Source organism: Mizuhopecten yessoensis, unplaced genomic scaffold (genome assembly GCF_002113885.1).
Source record: "Mizuhopecten yessoensis strain PY_sf001 unplaced genomic scaffold, ASM211388v2 scaffold10931, whole genome shotgun sequence".
NCBI classification, from domain to species: domain Eukaryota; kingdom Metazoa; phylum Mollusca; class Bivalvia; order Pectinida; family Pectinidae; genus Mizuhopecten; species Mizuhopecten yessoensis.
In genome coordinates this window covers 146683-169082 of record NW_018408793.1, presented here as the reverse complement: position 1 = coordinate 169082, position 22400 = coordinate 146683, and the positions used below count along the sequence as shown (strand labels likewise).

The window sequence follows — 22400 nt, the reverse complement described above, 5'->3', positions numbered from 1 at the left end:
AGGAAGATGGCGGCTGCTACTGGTAGAGTCGACGAAATGGTCAAAGATTATTTACTGTATCGAGGTTTTACGAGTGCACACAGGACATTCGAAGCCGAAGTGAAAAATGAAAAAGAGAGAGGTTTAAGGGTAATTGCATATACTTAAGTGGGTTTATTGAAATATGGCATAATGTACTGTACAGATTTTATATTCGGCCCAGAGGGGTTCGTTACAAATGTCTGAAATACACATATATTAAACTGATACGGGTCACAGCACACACACACATGTATGCGTGCTGTGACCCATACCAGTATAGCATATGTGTATTTCAGACATTTGTAACGAACCCCTGTGATCAATTCAGCATCGCTAAAGGGGATTTTTAAACAATTTAACTACATTTTACGAAAAATATCACAATGCATGTTTTTTTGTAATTTTACACACCACGGTGCTGAGGGGCACTTAGCCTAAGAGAGAACTAAGTCTTACATCTCTATTCAAGCGGCTCAAACACTATAAGTTTGGTTTGAAGCATCCATGATGATGATTCTGTAGCAAAACTGGACCAGATTGCATTGTCAACTAGGTATAGCTCACTTGTTTGCATCCCTCTGGAGTTAGGAGATTAAGTCTCGGGTTCGAATCTCAGTCTGGCTGTGCTTTTCTTTTTCTTCTATTACATTAATCCAACCTTAGATCAAGAGAATCAAATAAGCTCAAGAGAACCTGACTTTGTAATACCGCCATAAAAACTCCCTTCATGAAATAATCTTGAAACAGGAGCAGAAAAGTGCATAGTAAGACCGGGTTCGAACTCAGGACCTCCCAAACTCTAGATGGATGCTCTTCCAATTGAGCTACCAAGTTGTCGACGATCAGCCTAGTCCAGTTCTTCTACAGTCTAAGTAAATTAATGTATTAGATTACATTCTCGGAGACTGCATGAAGAAGGAAATATGTAGTGTTACCAATAAGTGAAACATAGACATAATAAGTTAAAAGTGTGTGGTATATTATCTATGCGATTAGACCCAGCAAGACACCGCCTGATAGATTAGTTATACATGTCATGTGACACTATGACCTTCGTATCATGTTTATGATGATTGATGGTGGTGGTCGATTGTGTGAATGTATATAACAATACTGTACACATTGAGCACAGATTAAAACTTGAAGAGCTTGAGTAAACAGCCTCCGAAATATCTAGGATATAACAGTGCCTGTGACCAACCCTTGAAGCACTGGGTCAAGGGAATTGTTATAACCGAACCTGGGTTGTAAATAGAATTGTCTTTGGGGGCGAAGACTTAGAAAAATGTAGGAGGAATGTAGTGGAACTGCACTGGGTTTGAGGTCAATTGCCAGCAACCAGGTAGCTCAATTGGTAGAGTGTCTTATGTTGGAGAGTCCCGGGTTAAAATCCCAGTCAGGCTGTGCATTTTTCCACTCCTGTTACAATTCAAATATGTACAAACAAAGGGTCTTAAAGATCAATGGGGCCCAAAAGGAGTAATATTGACTTAAAAATTATTGAATAACTATATACTAGTAACCTGCTTGCTGGGCATGAAGACTGGGAGACTCCAGCTTTTACATCTTCATTTTAAATTTTTGCAAGGGGCAAAAATTGACATATATACAATTCAAATTAAAAAGAACACCTCTGTTAATGAGGTGTTATTTAAGTACTTTTAGACGTTGTTAGACGTTACAGAGTGTTTATTCTGCAATTTTACAACAAACATCTTTACATTATTAAATGGAATTCAAATTGAATTTCTTTTTATTATTTCAGGCTGACAGGTTAGTTGAACAGTTGTATGCTTACATAGTGACCTATGACCTCACATCTTTACGTGAATTTTGGAACAACCTGAATCATCGCCTCTTCTCAAGACTGGAGCAGCGATACATGCCAAGTGTTCGTAAACTGGAGGTGGGACTGCTGAAGTTCTACATTGTGTATGCCTCACAGAATAACCATCAGGACAAAGTCCGTGAATTCTTCGAAAAAATGACACCAGAAATTCAGAATCAGTCTGAATTTAAGGATTGGTTCTGTAAGTAAAGTTGCAACTGGGACAAATGTTTGTCAGACTTTTTGCTTATATTGTACTTCGTTTTATTTTATAAAGAATATGGCTGGGTCGAAGATAATCTTAACATTTGTATAATGGGCTTGAGGAAAATGTACTCTTCTGGAACAGCTCCTTAATTGTTTTTACTTCATATATTGCCGATTAAAGTTTATTAGATGTTGGAAAGAAATCGAGTAATGTATATATTACAGTTTTACAATTTTAAGTTAGTTTAGGACAACAACTGGGGTTAAATTATTAAAAATGTAGTGTATATACTGAAAGGATCTTTATTTTTTTCCTGTTGAATACTATATGTATTTAAACGCACACTTTAGCAGATAATAAATATATTCACTTTTGGAATAGCTGTTATGTACCATAGGTCCTTGAGAGTCTGCATGCATTTATTTCTGAAAAAGAACAGGGATTATGAACCATCAATAAAAGTGAAATTGATTTAAAATTATAGAGAAGATCATAGCTTATTTAACTGATTTTTTTTTGATTTTTTTTTCTAGCTTTCCCTTTCATCAAGTCCCCAGAGGAGAATGCAACCTTTGTGATGTATTTCACAAAGCCCTGGCAGGATACCTACTTCCTGTCCCTACACAATTTCCTAAGTGTCATCATTCAGGCCATGCATATCCTTTTTGTTGTTCAGTATCACGGACAGTCATCCTCGATACTCCAGGGATTACGCTCACTTTCGCTCTCTGCACCCCTGAAAAAATGTCAAAACAAAATTGAAGGCACATGACTAGCTATTTGGTTTGTTTTGATACAAAGAAAACCCTGAACAACTGCAAGGTTGATACCTTTCCTTTGAAAATTATAAAGAGGAGCCGCATTTGACTTCAATTTAGTCAGTCAATTGAACCAATGCTCTATCACAAGATGTTTTTGATGTACATCAAAGGATCAAACTAGTCTTCCTGTATCATACACAATGCGGTGCACACTGAGCCTTCAATTTTGCTATGACATATTCCAGGGGTGCTGAGAACGTACGTGAGCGTAACCCCTAGAGTATCGAGGATGCACAGACAGTATATGATGAAGCAATAGGGCTTTTCCTATCGGCCAATTTAGCTTTTTAAATGAGCGGATAATTTTGTAACAGTCTCATAGCTAACCCAGTTTTCAAACAGTGTATAAATACATTGAAGCATTGAAAAAGACTTCAAATAGTATAGCATTCTTTTATAAAAGGAAGGAAAACTATTTGAAGACCCATCAATACACAGTCCAATTTTGCAACTCGGAGGAAACGACTTTTCCAAGAATGCCTGAAAGCTTATACTACTAAGCTGTGATTTTAGAGAGGTGTATTATAAATCAGAATAAGATATTTTCAAAGTTTACAGTCTTTTGGGATATTGATGAACTGTTTCTTGTAGAAAAGAGACTGAGTTGTCACAACAATACGATGTAGTACATGTATAAAAGTTATTCAATTAGGGGATAATAGTATATATAAGTAATCATTGTAAGTTTTTTATTACTTAAGATTCAGATATATATTATCGATAATATTCATAAGCTTTTCGTAGATAAAATTTGAAACTTGTTGATGCCAGTATGCAAAATGATGCCATAATTATGACCTTGACCTTTTGAACCTGCTCCTACCCTTCTGAACTTTGACATTGAGCACAAAAGGATGAAAAACCTGCAGGAGGAGAATGACATGATGAAACAAAGGGTGAGAGGAAATGAAAATGAAAATGTCATCATTGTTTAACTATCTTTTTCATAGTATTAAATATTTGATTTGTGTCTATGTTATTCATGTACAAACTTCTTTGTAAACTTTTCTGTTAAAAAGCTCTTGTGTGCATTTTTAAAAGGACAAATTCTTGCATTGGGAGGTTTGTGTACAATTGATACGGGTACATCCGTTTTTAAATGTAAGATTTCCGGGTATAAATCCTGGCGAACCTGCAAATGTTCATGCAGGCCTTACAAGGCTTTGTCAAGGCTCGCCTGAAAGCAGGATCTGATTACTGGGTCAGACCTTATTTCATACACGAACAACTCTGGTCCAAATTGTTCAACCGTTTGGTGTGAGATAACGAAAAAACGCCATGCTTATTTGTACCGTCATATCTTCCAATCAACAATGGTAAATGTACTTAACAAAAATTGCTATACATTTTCAAAGCTATAACGTGGAAGTTTGAACATTTAACTAAAATACATTATACATGTATTGTCAAGAATTTTTGAAAATTAAATTCATTGATATTTTGTTATATTTTATACAGCTTCTTAGCTCTACCCCAAAATCAGATACCGAAAGCCAGATGAGAAATCACCCACCAAATGAGCCCATTAGCAGGGGAGCTAACTCTATGGATCTTATCTATGACTTTTCAGCATTGGCCGAGTATGTATCGTGGAGCATTTAAATAATTAATAAATCAATTTTCAAATTAAATCAATTCAGCCACGATAATCGGGTAAAGCAATCAAACACAGGATGTTGTGTCTATAGACAATTCAGGCAGTGTATTAAATATTACTAATATTACACAGAATATCAGACTACAGAGTTTGAATTTAGACAGAGAATCCTCATTTGTTTGTAATTTCCTGAAGAATTATGAAAGAAGTCTAGACATTGGTATTCAAATTTCGTCTCTAATTTATTAATTTTTTTAAAAAGTATAAATTGTAAATGTTTTTCCTATTGAACAAGCAATGATAAAATGTCAGAATGAAAAGTGACTGCAGTGCTATTTTTGTCAATAATGTACTCTTTGGTGTTCAGAAACAATTGTCAGGAATAACCACTTTGAAGTTGGAATAGGGTCAGTCTGGTGACTAGGTGACATTCAATTCCGACACCATTAGGGGTAACAATAAAAAAATATTGGCAAATTGTTTTATACAAATTTTTAACTGCCATTGTTTTACAGTGAAAGTTTCGAACAAGAAAAACAACAAAAGACAACACGGAGATTTCCTATCAATTTTTCTGCTCCCCCTCTCCTGGGAAAAAAATCGACCAATAGAAGTGGAGGAAACAATAATTCAAAGAAAATTGACCAAACAGCATCAAAGACAGCAGCTAAACCATCTGCTAGGGCAAAGGTTCCAAGCAAGCCTGTAAACATACAGACCAAACAGCTGAAACCCTCGCAGCCCCAGGCAGGGGCAACCCCTCCCCAGGGGCAGTCACGAGGGGGAAATGGGAGCGCTGATCAGGTCAAGCATTTAGTGGACCATAGTGACCATGCTATACAAAGGTCACCAGCCAAGGTTACAGCTGTAGGCCCAGAGGACATCCAGGGGAGTCCGGGCCTGGCAGTGGGTTTACATCAAAGACAGAAAGTTATCGACCAACACATGAATGAGAGGGGACAACTCCTGGGTGGTCCTGAACTAAAAATAGAGAAGGTACAAATGACTCTACTGGGTTTATTTTCGCTGGGTGTTAACTTCATCGCAATTTACTCAAGCCCTGAGAATTACACATTTATTTTGAGTGGTAAATTTGAAGGCAAGGAGGAAAAATATGTTATGTAGAATTCTACCACCTCTAGGATGTAACAACACCTTTAATTGGTTGGAAAAGTAATCAACTCAGGCCACAATCAGCCGTCGTTATATATTTCACCATAATACATGCAAAACATTGATTATTTCTTAAATATGCAAGCCAAGTAATACAATGTACATGCAATTACCTTCATATTAATTAAGAATTGCTATACAAGTTTCCAATTCTGATCTATCTATGACTACAGAGACCTAGTGAAGGGGACATCAGTCCAGTGAAGCGAGGATTGATCGGGAAATCAACACCCCCTGTCACCAGAGCCCAATCAGCTGGAACTACAGACACGCCCAATGTAACGTCCCACCACACTGCCAGATCTGTTAGTGTTGTGGAGTCTTCCAAGACCACGGGTCATCCGAAACAAGTGGAGATGATCCAGTTTTCTGCTGAATCCAAGTCTCCTACAACAGGTCAGTAGAGGAGCTCTTACAGTATGTCTCGGTGATAGTGCTAGACTTTTTAAAAATGTGATTCCCAACTAGCCAATAAGTTCATAGATAAACAAAGGGACATGAGAAAAAACCTAGGGAACAACCTGGCATTACAATGTTTTTGCTTCAGTATTTTCATACAAAAACATGATTATTATCTTCCATGAGTCTACTTCAAAGGTTTAATTTATGGATCACATTTATTGTCGGCCTAAAAATGATGATATCTGTCATAATAAAAAAACTATATATTGCCAAGGAGTACAAATTGGAAGTGACAGGACTTGTTTGAAAAGTGATATACTCATGGCCGATGTTTTTACTTGTCAAATATCAGTGATCAATGACTGTTTGTAACTTGTAGGTGTGGAATCCTGTCCTTTTCTGCTACTCAGTCAGGTAAGTGAAACTAAATGTCTAATACTAGATGACACTCACTTTTAACTCACCTGCTAGTAGGGCAAGCAAGCTAATGTCGTGGCACGACGTTGGTTGTATGTCCGTCTATTTTCCCTTTAAAGCACTAGTTGTCCTGAACGGGAAATAGAAACAAGAAACAAATCTTTAAAAACATTCTTCTTCTGTACAATTGGAGGGTTTAAAACCAAATTATGTCCAGAGCATCCATGAGCAAAGTAAAGAGGGCACCCACAATAGGGGAACTTAAGGTATATTTTAAAAATCCTTCTCCTTTAGATTGATTCGTGGTATTTGAAACTAATTTTGTTTAGAGCATCCTTGGACCCATGGGAGCAGAGGGGCAGGGCCCAATAGGGGGAATATAGTAATAAATATTTAAAATTCTTCTCCTTCAGTACAACTGGAAGGATTTTAACCAAATTTTGTGTAGAGCATCCTTGGGCAAATGGGACTCCTTTTCTTAATAAACAGAGAGATGGGCCCCAATATATGGTCGATCTAACCAACTGAGGTGCCTGATAAGTTTAAGCTCCCTAGCCCAGTCCCATTACAGTATATTTAGAATGAAATAATGGCAGATAACTATGTGTATAAAAAGAAACTGTAGTGAAATTTGCAGTGATTTTCCTGCAGGGGGACAGGGATCCCTGATATGATATGTCAAACTACTGTCCATGATTAGTATTCTACATTTTTAGCTCGCCTATTGGGAGAATAGGGGGGCTATTGTAGTCACGTCGGAGTCCCACCTTCTGAGTTTAAAGTTTTACAGCTTAGTTGGACTTGGTTAAAGTTTTGGGGCAAGCTTGAGGTTAAAGTTTTGGGCAAGTTGTTTTTGGGAAGTGTTGGATCACCACCACCAATAGGCTGTTGCCTATTATAAGGTTGGAGTATTTGAAGGGGGTGTAAGCAATGTTCTGAATTATATTTTCATTATTTTAGGGGCCAAAACTAGTTAGTAAGACAAGGTTAAAAGTGTTCGGGCATGTTTTTTTTGTGCAGTGTTGGATCAGTCACCACCATCAATTCCCTGTTGACTATTTCATATTGGCTGGTCATCTCTTCTTACATGTTAAGGTACAGCAAAACCTTGTTATATTGCCATCATTTGTAAAGAAATGTTGGCCTTATAAATGGGTTTGGCAATAAATTTAGGGAAATGTATTCCGTCTTTGCATATTGCAGAGTTATCTTCTCTTGGTAGCAGGTATTGATTGTTTCGTCATTTGTTTGTGCGAGAAAATTACATTGTTTTCTCAAAAATTGATGACTTTACTCTCACAAACAAGTGACGTAACAATCAATACCTGCTCCCAAGATAAGATAACTCTACAATACGCGAAGACGGAATAAGGAATTCTTAAGAAAAACATAGTTAAGTAATCTGGAAATATGTTGGCAGTAAGTGTGATGGCAAATGAAATGACAGGCATTATATCAAGGTTTTACTGTACAGACATTTGTTTCTATTGATATTTGCTATCTTACAACATATATCACCAATAGGCGAGCTATGCTGTTCTCCAATACCTCTTATTGTTTTAGTATGGAAACCCTTTTGCTAAACAAATGCATTGTTACAGGAATATACCATATAACCTTTAAGAATATTTCAGCATGCCATCTGCTTTACTGTTTTGTAGGAGGAATATTGTGAGCACAGAGCTGCGCTGTCCTATTGTAGGTTCTCGAACACTGGTCAGTATGTTGCCAGTGTGGACGTGGATGGAGTGGTCAAGTAGGTGTCCTGTCCACTTAGCTCTTAAATTTCCTGGTCCAAATTATTATACTTACACTCAAGCTCAAACTTATAGTTTTCCACAAACTTAGCATAACATGAGAGAGAAAAATCAGTCTCCAAATAAGCTTGAGGTGAACTCACAGCGTTGTGATTTTTGTGAGATACTTGCTTTTACATTGGCTTTAATTCATTATTAGAAACAACATCAAATATCTCATTAATATTTATTCACATGCAAATAAAGAAGGAACCAGCTGTTCCTGTTACTACTTGTACTCTTTATAATTAATCAGCATTCGTAAAAAAATAATTCATCGATTTTAATCTTTCCTTTGGCCGTTTAGAATGTAAAAAGATATTTGTCAAAGCTTGATTTAAAGTAATTTTCAATTGATATTGAACACTCATCCTGAAAAATGAAAAGAAAACAGACGAAATCAAAATACATACATGTATTAACTTTCTTTTACAGTTTCCTCTTACTATTTAAATATAATTTTGTTTTCTGATTTTGCATTAAATCGAAAATATTTAAACGCAAGCAAAATACTTTGTCATTTTATCCGGGTAACCTCATGTATGTCTATTAATACAGAGTTTGGACGTGGAGTCCCCAGCCTACCACCGCAGCCACCGTCATGTCTAAGTCAGCCTTCCTGTCTCTGGAGTGGGCCAGCAAGTCTGACAGATGGGTATGCTAAAAATTACCTGTAATGTGTCCAGATGATAGGTGTACAGTCTGTTCCACTCTGTGTGTCCATATTTTTGATAGTGATTGAAATTAGCGATTCTTATCAAAGATCAGTCAACTCATTGATTCATTTTAGGAAAAGTCAGAGTCAATTTTGTTGTCTCACCACTAACAGTTGAATAAACTTAGGTGTTTGGGTGGCACAGTGGATAGTACACTTGCCTTTCACTAAGGCAACCAGGGTTCAATTCCCCGATCTGATGTGAAAAGGTATGGGGTCACCTGCCCGACCACGTGGGTCTTCTCCATGTGCTCTGGTTTCCTCTCACATTAAGACCTCCTGCACTTTAACATCTGGGCTAACAAATTTAAACGTGATTGATATAAATTGAAATAACTTGTTTCATAATTGTTGTAAAAAAATACAGTTTATATTTTTGACAAAGTCAATGTTATTATTTTAGACCCATAACCCATACACTGTCAATTATAAATGCCTGCCAATCGTTCCACGTATATATTCACCAGCAATAACCCAAACTTTGAAGTTCTAAGTGTCAGTGGTAAACCAGTTAAAAACACTATCAGTTACTCATTTTCGTTTGATAAATAAACATAACTGTTTGAAGTAGAGAATCTTGGAGAAAATGATGTAGAATGAACACTAAAATGTATTTATATATTATTTTTCTCAAAATAAATTCTGTTTCAACTGAAAAAATAGCATCAATAGCATACATTTTAAGGACCCTACAATCAGGTCCTTATGAAAGGTATTGAGTGAGAAAAATAAGGGGCAATTGGGGATTTGAAATATTTTGTACAATTTTTACATCAGGAGTGTTTTCTCCCAAACCTAAAAAAAAAATTTTTTTTTATTAAGAGTCATACTTTTCTGTGAATTAGACCAAAACTGTTATGTGAACAGGTGAAATAATTTCAAGTATTTCTTATGATTTGACAGCTGTTGCTAGGCAACAGATCAGGAAACATTCGACTGTTTGATGTGAAAGAAATGAAGTCCTTCTATGAAGCAACAGCTGATGCTAGCTACCCCAGGTAAAATGTACTTCATTTTAAATATCTCAAACTTAGGTGTGGAATTATTATGACCTGTGATTGCCCAACAAACATTGGATAATTATTAAATGTCGAGAGAGGCAATTTACTGGATTAAACTCAAAACCTTTTTAGGGGTTTCAACTCAACTGAAGGTCATATGAGGTTATGCCATGGTATGGTGCCTGTCATTTCTTGTTGTCCATCTTACCATCTTCTTTTCTTAAAAAGACTACTAGTCTAGATTGGTTGAAGTGATTTTGATTGAAATTTTGTATAAATGAAAAGTGTGTTCTCCCGGGGGGCAGAGAGGGGAGGTTCTTTACGAGACATAGGAGTAATTCCTTAAATTAGCCTGAGTTTCCTCTGGCCCTGACACCAGACTTAGACATTTTGACAGATAGATGTCTTGCATGGGTATACACCAGTACAATATTATACTATAAAAACATCTTTAATGTGCTCTCTCCGATTTTATGACAGTTTATGGTCTAAAGAATATCAATAGATAATAGTATTGGTTTGTTATAGGGTAATTAACCTGTGTGCCAGTCCTGCAGGAGGATCTTTCGTGTGCTCTGCGTCGGTCAATAGGACTCGGTCAGGATCTTCAAGTGGAGAAAGTGGCCCAGCACCATCCATCAGCAAGGTCGGCAAGCTGACACTGTGGGATCTACGTACCATGAAGGTCAATGTAAGTCGCTCAATCAACAGTTGACGTGTATGGGATCTGTATAGGATCCCTTATAACATTCTGTGAAAAATGAAGTACATTATGTATCACTAAGAAATCGTTTTATTGTCTAACTTATAATTATGCACCATGAAAATCAGTAATATTTTTACTGGTCACCAACCATTTATTTTAGAATCTATATCGTGAATTTTTACCCTCCAGCAAATGTCACTGCTGAATCAGCATCTGAAACAAATGTAATCAGAGTGTTAGCAATCCTCCAATTTCTTACTGAAGGACCACAAAGTCTCATTTTTACATTTTGGATATTTTTTTAAAATGACAAATAGTGAAAAATAAACCTCCATGAGATATAAACACTTAATATAAGCACTTAACTATCTTATTGAAAGAATTTTGTTCAATTTTGTTTTTTTTAAACTTTCAATTATTTTGCTTTTTTACCATGAAAAAAAAGATATGAGTTTCATGTGTTTTGATGGTATTTTCTAGCACACAATATATCCCTGCCTTTACAGAAACAACTCCCCATTGATCCTGGCCCTATGGCTGTGAACTGCTGCTCATTCAACCATAACGGTCAGCTTCTTTTGACTGGGGCTGCAGATGGTGTTATAAGAATGTATGGTAAGATGATCTTTCAAACATATAGATACTACAACTTGTTCATCTTTAGTACTTAAGTTTGGTTTGATAATCACAAAATTAGGGAAACAAATTACTTTGGAACATCAGAACCCTATTTTTTCTATCTCACATTCAAGTTATATGATTATTTATGCATTTCAGGTTAGCAGAAAATTTAAAAGTTCCAAAGGTAAAGACATCAAGAATGTTCCATAACATAACTGTCATATCTCTAAACAAACCACTTACCATAAAAAACAGAGTGACCTCCCTTCCCTAATCCCTCTCCTACCTCATAGAGGCATACTCCAGGGTTCACTCTGAATATTTTTTTTGTGGTAATAGAATTCAACAAGATAATAAATTATTGTTTTGTCAAGAAGAGAGTGTACCAAAATAAAAATGCTTCAGGGATTCAATAAAATGACCTGATTTGGTTATAAATGTAAAATTGTCATTATTCTCCCATCAATATACTTGAGTATTTGTTATTTGTTCATAGTACAAGATGGATGACTCTTCAAAACATACATTAAACATCAATAACTGTTTGTATATACTCAGCAAACTATTGAATAAAATCAAAACTTTTTTTTTATCAAGGATGTAATGTATTCTTTCTAGGTTCCAATGGGATCAAGGAAACTTCCATTTTTTTATTCGAGACACAGAAAAGCTGGAACATTTCCTATTAAGTGTATATACATATCGGAATAATTTGGGGAAATTTCCCGTTTGAACGAAATAGTGGATATTTGGACAAGTTTCCCATTCCAATAAAAGGCAGAAAAGTGATGGTCATTTCCTATTTGAACAGGATAGGGAAAGTCAGGAACTCTTAATGCTTGTTTTATATACCTGATCAAGTCAAAAAGGGATATTGAGAGAAATTTGAAATTCAACCCTCTTTTTACAGGAAAATTGATATATTTTGGGAACAAAATTCATCAGTCTGGTATAAATAATAAAGGCTCAGTTTGTTTTTGAACACAAACAGGAGTTGAAAACTTACTTTGTGAGCTTTTGAAAATGTCTGTTTCCTTTGTCAAGCAAAAAGTGTAAATGACCGGTGTCTACTCTAAACCGCTGAAAACAACTCGCTAAGCCACAGTGTACCTAATCAGTGCTCGCGAAATAAGTTTTCTTTGTCAATTCCTGTTTGTGTTAAAAAAAAACTTAGTCTTTATTGGTATATTTTTGGAAAGAAGAAGCAGAGAAAGTGAATTAATGTTGTACACTGTATTATGTGTGGGAATCCTAACTAAGATTTTTATATTTGACAGACATCCAGCAGTGTCGTTGTATCTCACAATGGGAGGCCCACAACGGGGAAGTCCTGAGTCTCCAGTTCTCAAACGACGAGACCACATGTTACAGTATGGGATCAGACTCAAAGGTAGGCTCAATGCAATGTTCTCTTTTTATGAGAAATCTAATGGGAAATTCTCAAATAATGCTATGGAAATACAATCAACCTTAAGCTTGTTACAATATGGGATCAGACTCAATGGTAGTTTGAACAAAATGTTTTATTTTTATGAAAATTCTGCAATAATGCTATGTCAATGGAAATACAGTCAAACTCGATTAAGAGACCATCCTTTGGACGTCCTTAATTTTCCTCTGTAAAACCTGGTGGTCACTTAATACAGGTTGTCTCATAAAAGTGCAGTTGACATAATATCACTACATTGTAGATCATCAAAAGTGGCCTCTTAACACAGTAGTCTCTTTATGGAGATAGTCACAAAGGCTACAAGATGACAGTATCAGAATTGAAAGATTTCATACAAATATGGTACAAGGACTTGTGGTAAAAGGTGACCTTGAAATATGTTAGCAATAAGCCAGGTGTCAAATAAAACAAATGAAATTAAATGAAGGTCTTGTGGTACATGTAGTAGTGAGAATTTTCATTCTTAATCTCTTTATATCATTGCTTCCTGTATAGTTTCTACAGTGGAGTGTTCACAAGCCAGGACTTCAGCAGCAGGAACTGTCTATCCATCCCGGAGCCTCACTCCCATTTCTTGCCAGTGGACTCTCCGGAGGAAAAGAAATACCTAAGGGGAGACTATTTGCGTTTGATGGAGAGGGCCAGTATATCTTGACCTGTGACAAAAACAAGGGCCTTGTTTATAAGGTAGGCTGGTACTGGTTAGGGATGGTATTTTGATTACCACGGCATCATAAATATATATTCATATATATATAAAAAGAAAAATTCTCAACATCATGTCTTTAGTACTTTCAGCCCGTCAAGGAGATTCTTCAATCTGAAGATTCTTCAATATGAAGATTCTTCTATCTGAAGATTCTTTGATCTGAAGATTCTTCAATCTGAAGATTCTTCGATCTGATCTGAAGATTCTTCGATCTAATCTGAAGATTCTTCGATCTGAAGATTCTTCAATCTGAAGATTCTTCGATCTGAAGATTCTTCGATCTGAAGATTCTTCGATCTGATCTGAAGATTCTTCGATCTGAAGATTCTTCAATCTGAAGAATATCCTTGACGAGATGAAAGTACTAAAGACATGATGTTGAGATATCTTTTTTTTATATTATTTCTTCGTCTGTAAGGAGCTTTCTGTTGCTTTTATAATATATATATATATATATATGTATTAAAGATCTTTATTTAGTTTCTATTTTGTATGAGATTTATGAAATGAGTCAACGATGCATCCTTTTAACTCATTCACCCCTGCAGACACATTTAAACTCTTTCCGATTGTTGGAATAGTTCATTATGAAACTTCATGGGTGAATGAGTTAGCAAGACTATTCCAAGATAAGAGGAAAGCTCTGAGATAATAATGTTTAAAAATCACGTGTGATTTTTTCACTGTTTTCACAATATCGTGATATCATGTGTATTGTCCTATTTCTGCCACACGATATGTGTTCACACAAGAGATAATACACAAACGTGTATGACATGGGTGTGTTCACATCATAACATGGTAGATTGGAAATTACAAAAATCGTTTCTGCATTTGTTTTTACTGAAGCAAATACATGTACATAAATTAGCAACCCATTGTCCTGTTTGTGTAAAATGGACTACTGTATAGTTGGTCATATTCACAAGGGTTTTAATTTCGCGAAAGTGTTAAATCACATTTGTGATACCAGTTGAGCCAAGGCTACCAGGTCAATACATTGTTTTGATAAAAATACACTTTATAAAAACGACATGCAAAAGAATTTATCGAAAACAACTTTAATATCTGGTACATACTAGGAACAGGTATACACCTGTGTCCAGTAAAGATGTCGGGTTGTTGGTTGCTAGTAGTAACAAGCACTCGCATCTCTTTGCAAGGTGTTCTAAAATAGACTTACAGAAATTGAGATTTCTGATATTATAACCCTGCGAATAAGTTCAAGTCACATTGCAAAATTTCAACCCCGCAATATTCAGCAACTATACATTATGTAATATAATGTTTAATATCTGGTGCAGTAGATTGCCTTATATCTGGCTTCTATATATCCAAACTTTCTACTTTCTGATAAAGAGTAACATCTGTTGTGTTCCCTAATTATTTTGAATGCTTTAAAGAAATGTTGTATAGCATAGGATGAATTATAAAACACCAAGTTTGTGTACAACAATTATGAGATACATACTTTCAATCAAGTCATTATTCAAATAAAAAAAAACCAGTCAATTAGTTTAATGAGATATATTCGAAGCAGGAGATATATTATTAATGCTAAATAACAGTGGTCTGTTACATAGCAATTTGGCTAATAATTATTTCCATCACACATCTGAACCACCTTACAACCTAAATGAAGACCCTGTTATGTTCGGGTATAAAGTATACCTAAATGGAGATAGGCATTGACAGTTTACTAAGATTGAATGAGAAGTGAGTGAATGAGTTGAAATATGACGAGATTTTGAGATGGAAAATATAACTTCCACTTTTTCTGTATTGCAGGTCAATGGTGATCTGTCCAGAACAATGGACCTGAGTGAACACAAGTCTAACTTGACCACTGTCGACTGGTCACCGAGCATTGACACTCGGGTCTGTCTCACCGGAGCTATGGATGGAAAGGTCAATATATGTACTCTGTTGTCACAGTGAAAGGACATTGTCCAGCATTCCCCACACAAATCCCAGGAAGGTCAAGGTTAGATCTTGCAATGAAGGTCAAGGCCACCTGGAAAGGTTAAGGTCACCTGGACTTGGTGGCAATTACAAGCCACTCAAATGTCAATGTCGTTTTTATTTTGACACTTCCTGTTTTAATACTGTATACTCGGAAAATTTTGTTGCAGTTAAACTTGCGCCTTTTTCATCCTCCCCAATGAAGGCAAATCATAGTTAATATTAGTACAAAACATACAATGTATAGAGGTTATGTGTTATGGGCAAAATTAAAACTAGGCAAACATGGATTTTATTGGCAAAAGGCGAATATTTGACTGGGCATAAGTTTCCTGGTATACAGTATGTCAATTGCGCCTTGTTGAAGGGCTTTACCCCATTATTAGAACATCCATGTACAACTGCAACAGCTTTCACCCTAAAGTGTTCACCCATTCACCCCTAAAGTCACATTTGAACCTTATCAAATCAAAGACTGGGCAAGTCCAGTTTAAATATGTAGGGGTGAATAAGATAAGTTATCTTTTCATATCATGTTACTTACTATAAGAAGCATATCATAATACACACACATAGCTTAATTTATTGAGGAAACTGTTGTGATTGATGATAATTTATGTCACTGCTTTAGTGGTAAAGTAGCAGTATACAATACGTTTCTATCAGAACGACACACTCTGTGAATAATGATATAGTTTTGAACACATGTTGTACTGTTCGTGTTAAATCATTAATTATCTCGGAGTGGACTTTGTAGTTTTGTCATTAATTTGGTTTGTAATGTTTCTTGTGTCATGTTGAATTCCCAAATTCACTGTAATGTAAAAACAATGAAAAAAACACTGCCACAAAAATTATCCTGTCTGCAGTATATTTGTTGTTCTTGTCTCTTATCCAAGTATTAGGTACATAAATCATTTGCTAGGGAATTTAACTTCAAGCATTGGCAGTGTTTTGATGATAATTTACACTACGTCACACATATCAGATATGTATAGGGATTGATATCAGTTTGAAAATCTTAATTATTGATATAAATATTTGAATTGTGAACATTTTTTGCGAGCTAAAATATCATGTGACCTTGACATACCATATGCTAAAAAATAACATGGGATAGTGTTATGATAATTAACAAGATGTGAGAAAAAATATTGCGCGAGTCTTTGATGATAAACATTTACATTTGTGCTGCAACCCACGACATTGTAGATGAACATTACCAGCAGAAATGCATTTAATTTTAGTATGAAAACAAGAAACTCTTGTGACGTAACATGTGGTTTACTTATGATGTCATAGATTAACCTTGTTCAATGTGAGTTTTGTCACTTCGCTTTGAATAACATGGAGAATGCCCTTGTGTCAAAGGCTCAAATGACCATGGTTAATTATGGGTGCCAAATTTATCTAAATAGGGCTGTTCTGCCATTGTCGTTAAATGGACTCATATACAAAACTCAGTAAATAAATAAATAATTTAAGAACAATGATATTAAACAATTGTTCTACAGTATAAAAAAAATGTAACTATATGGATTGAACGACATTTCTTTTTAAATTTTCATGCCAGTATTAAAATGTTTTGAAAATGCTATTCAATCCCTATATGGACTGCAAAAAATTGTTTGTAGATGTAGTGAAACATAGAAAATATATACATATAATGCAATAACTATTGTGCAATAGGTCTGAATTAAGGCCAGCTGTCATTTAGAGTGAGTATGGAGGTGTTCAGATGGACTGTTCAAAAATAGATACACATTTTTTAAAATTTTAATGCCTGAAAACTCCTCGCACTCATATGTTACAATCAACTCTTTACCATCAATTTAAGAATGTTTATTCTGAACCTAAAAAGGGGATCTGGTTTTACGATCTCGAAGAGATAGTTCCTTCTGCCAATAACAACTTGTTTTTCCGATATCTTGATCTCTCATATTGGTGAACTTGATAAATTTAACAAGGGTGCATAGTGGAAAATTACTGTTAATATTTTTTGTTTAAGAAAAACAAATTAATTAATAAAGATAAGGTCATTAACCGACATACCATCACTCTTCTAAGATAAAAAATATATCATTTCTTCATTAGACATTGGAGTTTCCAGGCAGATTCATACACCACAGAGATATGCTACTCCAGTTGTTGGTCCTTTATATTTATTCTGGAAAACTTCCTATCCACTCTTCACTGTATATCGTTATTTTATACTCTTGTTACGTTTGTCAATATGTATTTATTTGATATTTGTCACATTCCAGTTGTGGTATATTAAGATGTAATGCTGTATTATTGAAACAGAAATATTTCTTTGTGGCCTAAATTTCATGAAAACAAATTCTGTTTTTTATGGGTGTTTTTTTAAAGCGATTAAAATGAAAATAATATAACAACATATACTGATACTATATAAAAATCTGAACTTACTTCATTTCAAAGCAAAATAAATGTTATAAATTTACATCAAATATTTTCTTTTTATTACCGGTAAACTGTGTAAATTAAATTACTAGTAAGTCTGTACATTTGATCTGTATTAAAACAGTGAAATAATTATTTATATGATTGAAACAATGGCTGTCTTCCTGATATTGTTTGTGATAGGGTAGCAGTGTACAGTAGAAATGGCCCGACTCTGATAAACAAGGCACATGTCGAGGAAATGCGGATTTACCCTACACAACACATGTATACATGTATATAAATTTGTAAACTGCATTACATTTACAATACATATAAAGTACTGAGAAGTGTAGAAACCTCTTTTTTCTATGTATGTCACTTGTGTGAAAACCATGGTTTCCACATCAAAAGTTACCAAAAAATGCCAAAAATTGCTATTTTTGACCCAAAATATGACCCCCGCAACTAGTAATTTTTTTCCTTAGTTCTGTCTGAAATTAAAGATTACCTACCTGGTTGCAGAATTATCTGGGTCCCAGTAAAGTTGTAAAACTTGATTGTTTGCAATTTTACGTTGTGTGCTGTTGTCAAAATTTTCCCTCCTGTAAAGCTAGCTTTTCATGTGTAGGCACCCTTTCGGATAATGGTCAAAATTTTATTCTCGAACCAAAAAAAACTTCTTTTTCTTTTACAAATGTGAAGCTCACATAGCCCACTTCATCATGCTTATACCAATTTTAGTACAGTTTTATTTTTATAATTGTTTTACATATCATTATACAGGGGTTCGCCATTTAACAAAAATATCACCCATGGCCACAACCCTCTACTGTATACTGCTACCTAGAAAACAAGGGAATCATGTTCCCTAAAACACTTGCTTATTAGAGGAACAACTTGGGTCAGTAGGTCAGTAACAAGGCTTCAACTGTAAATGCATTGATTTTCATTTTCTTTTTTTGCGATATGAATATTTCACTTGTATATTCCCACATGTGTGGATGTGTGCCATTACTGTCAAAAGTTATGTCATATTTAAAATAAAACCCTTGCAATAAATATTTAAAAAAAAAAAATTCTGCTTGAGTTTTTATACTTATTGTTTTTTTACATTTGGCACAGTGAGCAATAGCAATCTGTTGCTTTCTGCTTTGTGTCCATAAACTTTTATTTTAACCTCTTCTCAAGAACTACAAGACCAATTACAACTAAATTTGGTAAGGCATCAGCCCTAGGTGATGATGATTCAGCTTTGCAAACGTGAAGAATTTCAACCCACTTGTCCTGAGGAACTGAAAGGCGAAGATTCACAACATTTGTCTGGTAAAATTAAAAGGAAAAAATCCCTCGTGTGAAGAATACTTTTTGTAACAGCAATTGACCACAGCACTCCTTAAACCTGCCAGTCTCCAATATGTGTACCTGTTTATTTTCTGGGAAAATGAAAGTATTTACCAACAAAAACACAAACAAAAAATGTGCTGAATCATTTTGTGCAAATTTTGAAAGTCCCATTACATCAATGTTATTGTTCCAATAAACCCATACAGACTGACACTATCATCTTGCACTTCCAATCGCATGATGCCTGAACAGGTGATCGATACAGGCCCTCTGTGTCTCTTGTCTCCATATGCACCTTCCTTTTTATGACCATAGTTGTTGCAAGGACATTAAACCCCAAACAGGTAAAATACTTGACTTGACCAATCAAAACAGGCATTATTTTTCACACTGTTAACAGAACTATCCCCCCTGTCATTGACCTGTTCAACAATGCTGTTACCCCAGTGATATAAGCAGGATGGGAGAACATGAATTATTCCTGTTGGAGAAGATATTCAAGAGATATCTCAACTCTCAAGGTGATAGTCTTGAATGTCTTATCATTGGCTTAAAGCAGACTTCAAGGTAGACAATCAAGATTATAACAAAATTACTCTGTTTAAAAATATTGAACTCTGTCTCTCAACTAAATACTAATCACTGGTAGCTTTTGGCGACCTCCTGATTCAGGCATGAGACCCAGGCATTATCCCAAAGTCATGTGACTGAATCAGACTGGCATAGGCTGGCGATAGGTGGTAGCACCCTTAGTATTGGTCCGGACTTGTGGCTGCGATGTAGATGGCCTCTTTAATTCATTCACCCCTGAAATGTCATTATGAACTATTCCAACCATTGAATTGGAAGAGTTCAAATGTTTCTTCGGGGGTGAATGATTTAACTCCCCTCTGGAACCAGCGGGGCTCTTGGTCCAGAACTCTGATGTTGAGAGCCCAAAAAAGAGTGTGATTTTTGGCTCATATGAGCTCCGACTGGTGACGGGTCTCTGTGATTTTCTCAGACTTGTTTCCGGAGGGCTCTTGCTGTCTCACCCACATATGCTGCTGTGCATTCTGCACATAAGTTCTGCTATATATTTCTCCTGCCTTGTCTAGTGTCTTGGTCTTGTCTTTGGGAGCCATAGACATGCTAGGGATTGTATTTGTAGGTTTAGTGATCTTTCTGATCTACCTCAGACACCTCTCCCACGTAGGGAATGGAAATATTTCCCTTCACTGGGCGCTTACTCTTCACTGATGGGTGAAGGGTCTTCTTTATAGATATAATCTTTATTTATTTTACAACAATTATGAAACAAGTTATTTCAACTTATATTTATCTTTCTTGTTGACCCGGATGGAAGCGCGCGTAGGGTCTTAATGTGGGAGGGCAGGTGAACCTATACCCTTTCACGTCCGATCGAACACCAGTCACCTTGGTGAAAGGCGAGTGCGCTTTCCATTGCACCACCAAACCACCCTTAGTGGTCTTCTTTATGCTGCTGTGTTAGTCCCAACACTATAACACCTCAGTGTTAGATTTCTGTGTCCTGTTCTGAGGGTAGGGGAATATTATAGAAGAATTTTGTTAAATAATTTAAGTTTTATTGTCCTCATCCTAACTTCAGAAGAAAGGATCATACAGAAATCAGACTTGGAGTGTGATTTGCTCTCGAGGAAGAGGAAGACCCTTATTGATTTGCTATGCCAATTCTGATTGGATGCTTAATCATATAATCAGATGAGTGACTCAATAGAATTTGGTACCATCAGCATTCTGTGTAATTTGATTTGTGCATGTAATTACAAGAACTAAACACTGCAGCTCATACAATTGGTCCTGTTCAACAACTATTGTTCAAACCAATTCACAACTAAAATGAATTTGAAACATTTTCAACTTACTCTGGACTTCCACCTGTCCATCGGTATCAAACCATGATCTGAATAATGCTGTCTAATCCTGAACAGGTGTCTTTAATTATTAGGTTTATTTAAGATAAAAGAAGATAGCTTCTCTTCCCTCTTATTATACCCCCGCAACAAAGTTAGGGGGGTTTACTGGAATCACCCTGTCTGGATGTCTGTCTGTCTGTGGTCCGCAGTAACTTGTCCGGAAAACTCCTCCTTAATTAACTGGTGGATTTCATTGAAACTTTGCATGAATGATCAGTATCTTATGTAGTTGTGCACCAGCATTTTAATTTGGGATTTCGAGCCTTTTTGATGGAGTTATGCCCCTTTTTGCGAAATTCATGTCCGCGCAACTCCTCCTTAACGAACAGGTGGATTTCATTGAAACTTTGAATGAATGATCAGTATCTTATGTAGTTGTGCATCGGCATTTTGATTTGGGATTTCGACCCTTTTTGATGTAGTTATGCCCCTTTGTGCAAAATACTTGCCCATGTAACTCCTCCTTAACTAATAGGTGGATTTTATTGAAACCATCATGAATGATCGGTATCTTATGTTGTTGTGCACTGGCATTTTAATTTGGGATTTCAACCCTTTTTGATGGAGTGATGCCCCTTTGTGCGAAACACTTGTTTATTTTTTAGTTATTTTATTTTTATGTTTTTAATAAAATAGTATTTACCATAACTCATTACTGGTGGGAGACTATATTGAATTGCATAGGTAAGCCTTTAGTGTACCGTTCTGGTTTATATAGGAGCGGGGGTATTAGTTAGCCTTTGGCTTACAGTTCTAGTTAGTTGAGGTATCTTTTTTGATGAGAGGACCAGGAATTCACGTACCAGCAAAAAGTGGATTCATGGATGACGTGACAAGCCAAAGATGTCTAAATGCATGGCAATCAAGGCAGGACGCTTGAAAGGTTCAAGCTACACAAGTGCAAGGAGAAAAGATACCGAACATCATGAAGAAACCAATCAAATGTCTTAGTAAGTGGTACAATGACTCCTTGTATGGTTTCTGGAACAAGATGAAAGTTCAGGACTACCTGGTGAAATGGATGAAGTGTTTAGAAAAGATGGGCCTACAAGAGAAATACAAATACCAGGACTCGACCCCAACAATGATGGTAGAAGCAATTGGGCGGAAAGCCAACTACTTCCTCCGTAGATGGCCATGAGTACCAATGAGCTTTACTTCCGTTGGTCTGTACAGCCTTCATCAAGCTTATGTGATCATACATACTCATTTATATGATATGTTATTTTTACCAAAAGTCGATCTAAACCCCTAAAACTTGTAAAATTACTCTGAACGCCTTAGTT

General features: G+C 35.8%; 1 protein-coding gene across 1 annotated transcript; it reads left to right on the top strand.

Annotated features, from left to right (window-relative positions):
• LOC110463801 (WD repeat-containing protein 91-like) lies at positions 1–18108 on the top strand. Its single transcript, XM_021518663.1, has 16 exons — positions 1–129; positions 1787–2051; positions 2591–2713; positions 3692–3774; positions 4337–4458; positions 4991–5471; positions 5822–6044; positions 6430–6464; positions 8129–8223; positions 8822–8918; positions 9882–9976; positions 10508–10670; positions 11192–11300; positions 12584–12696; positions 13252–13443; positions 15254–18108. Exons 1-16 carry the CDS (start codon positions 7–9, stop codon positions 15401–15403), a joined length of 2469 nt encoding a protein of 822 aa, XP_021374338.1. The 5' UTR covers positions 1–6; the 3' UTR covers positions 15404–18108.
• The last annotated feature ends 4292 nt before the right edge of the window (positions 18109–22400 follow it).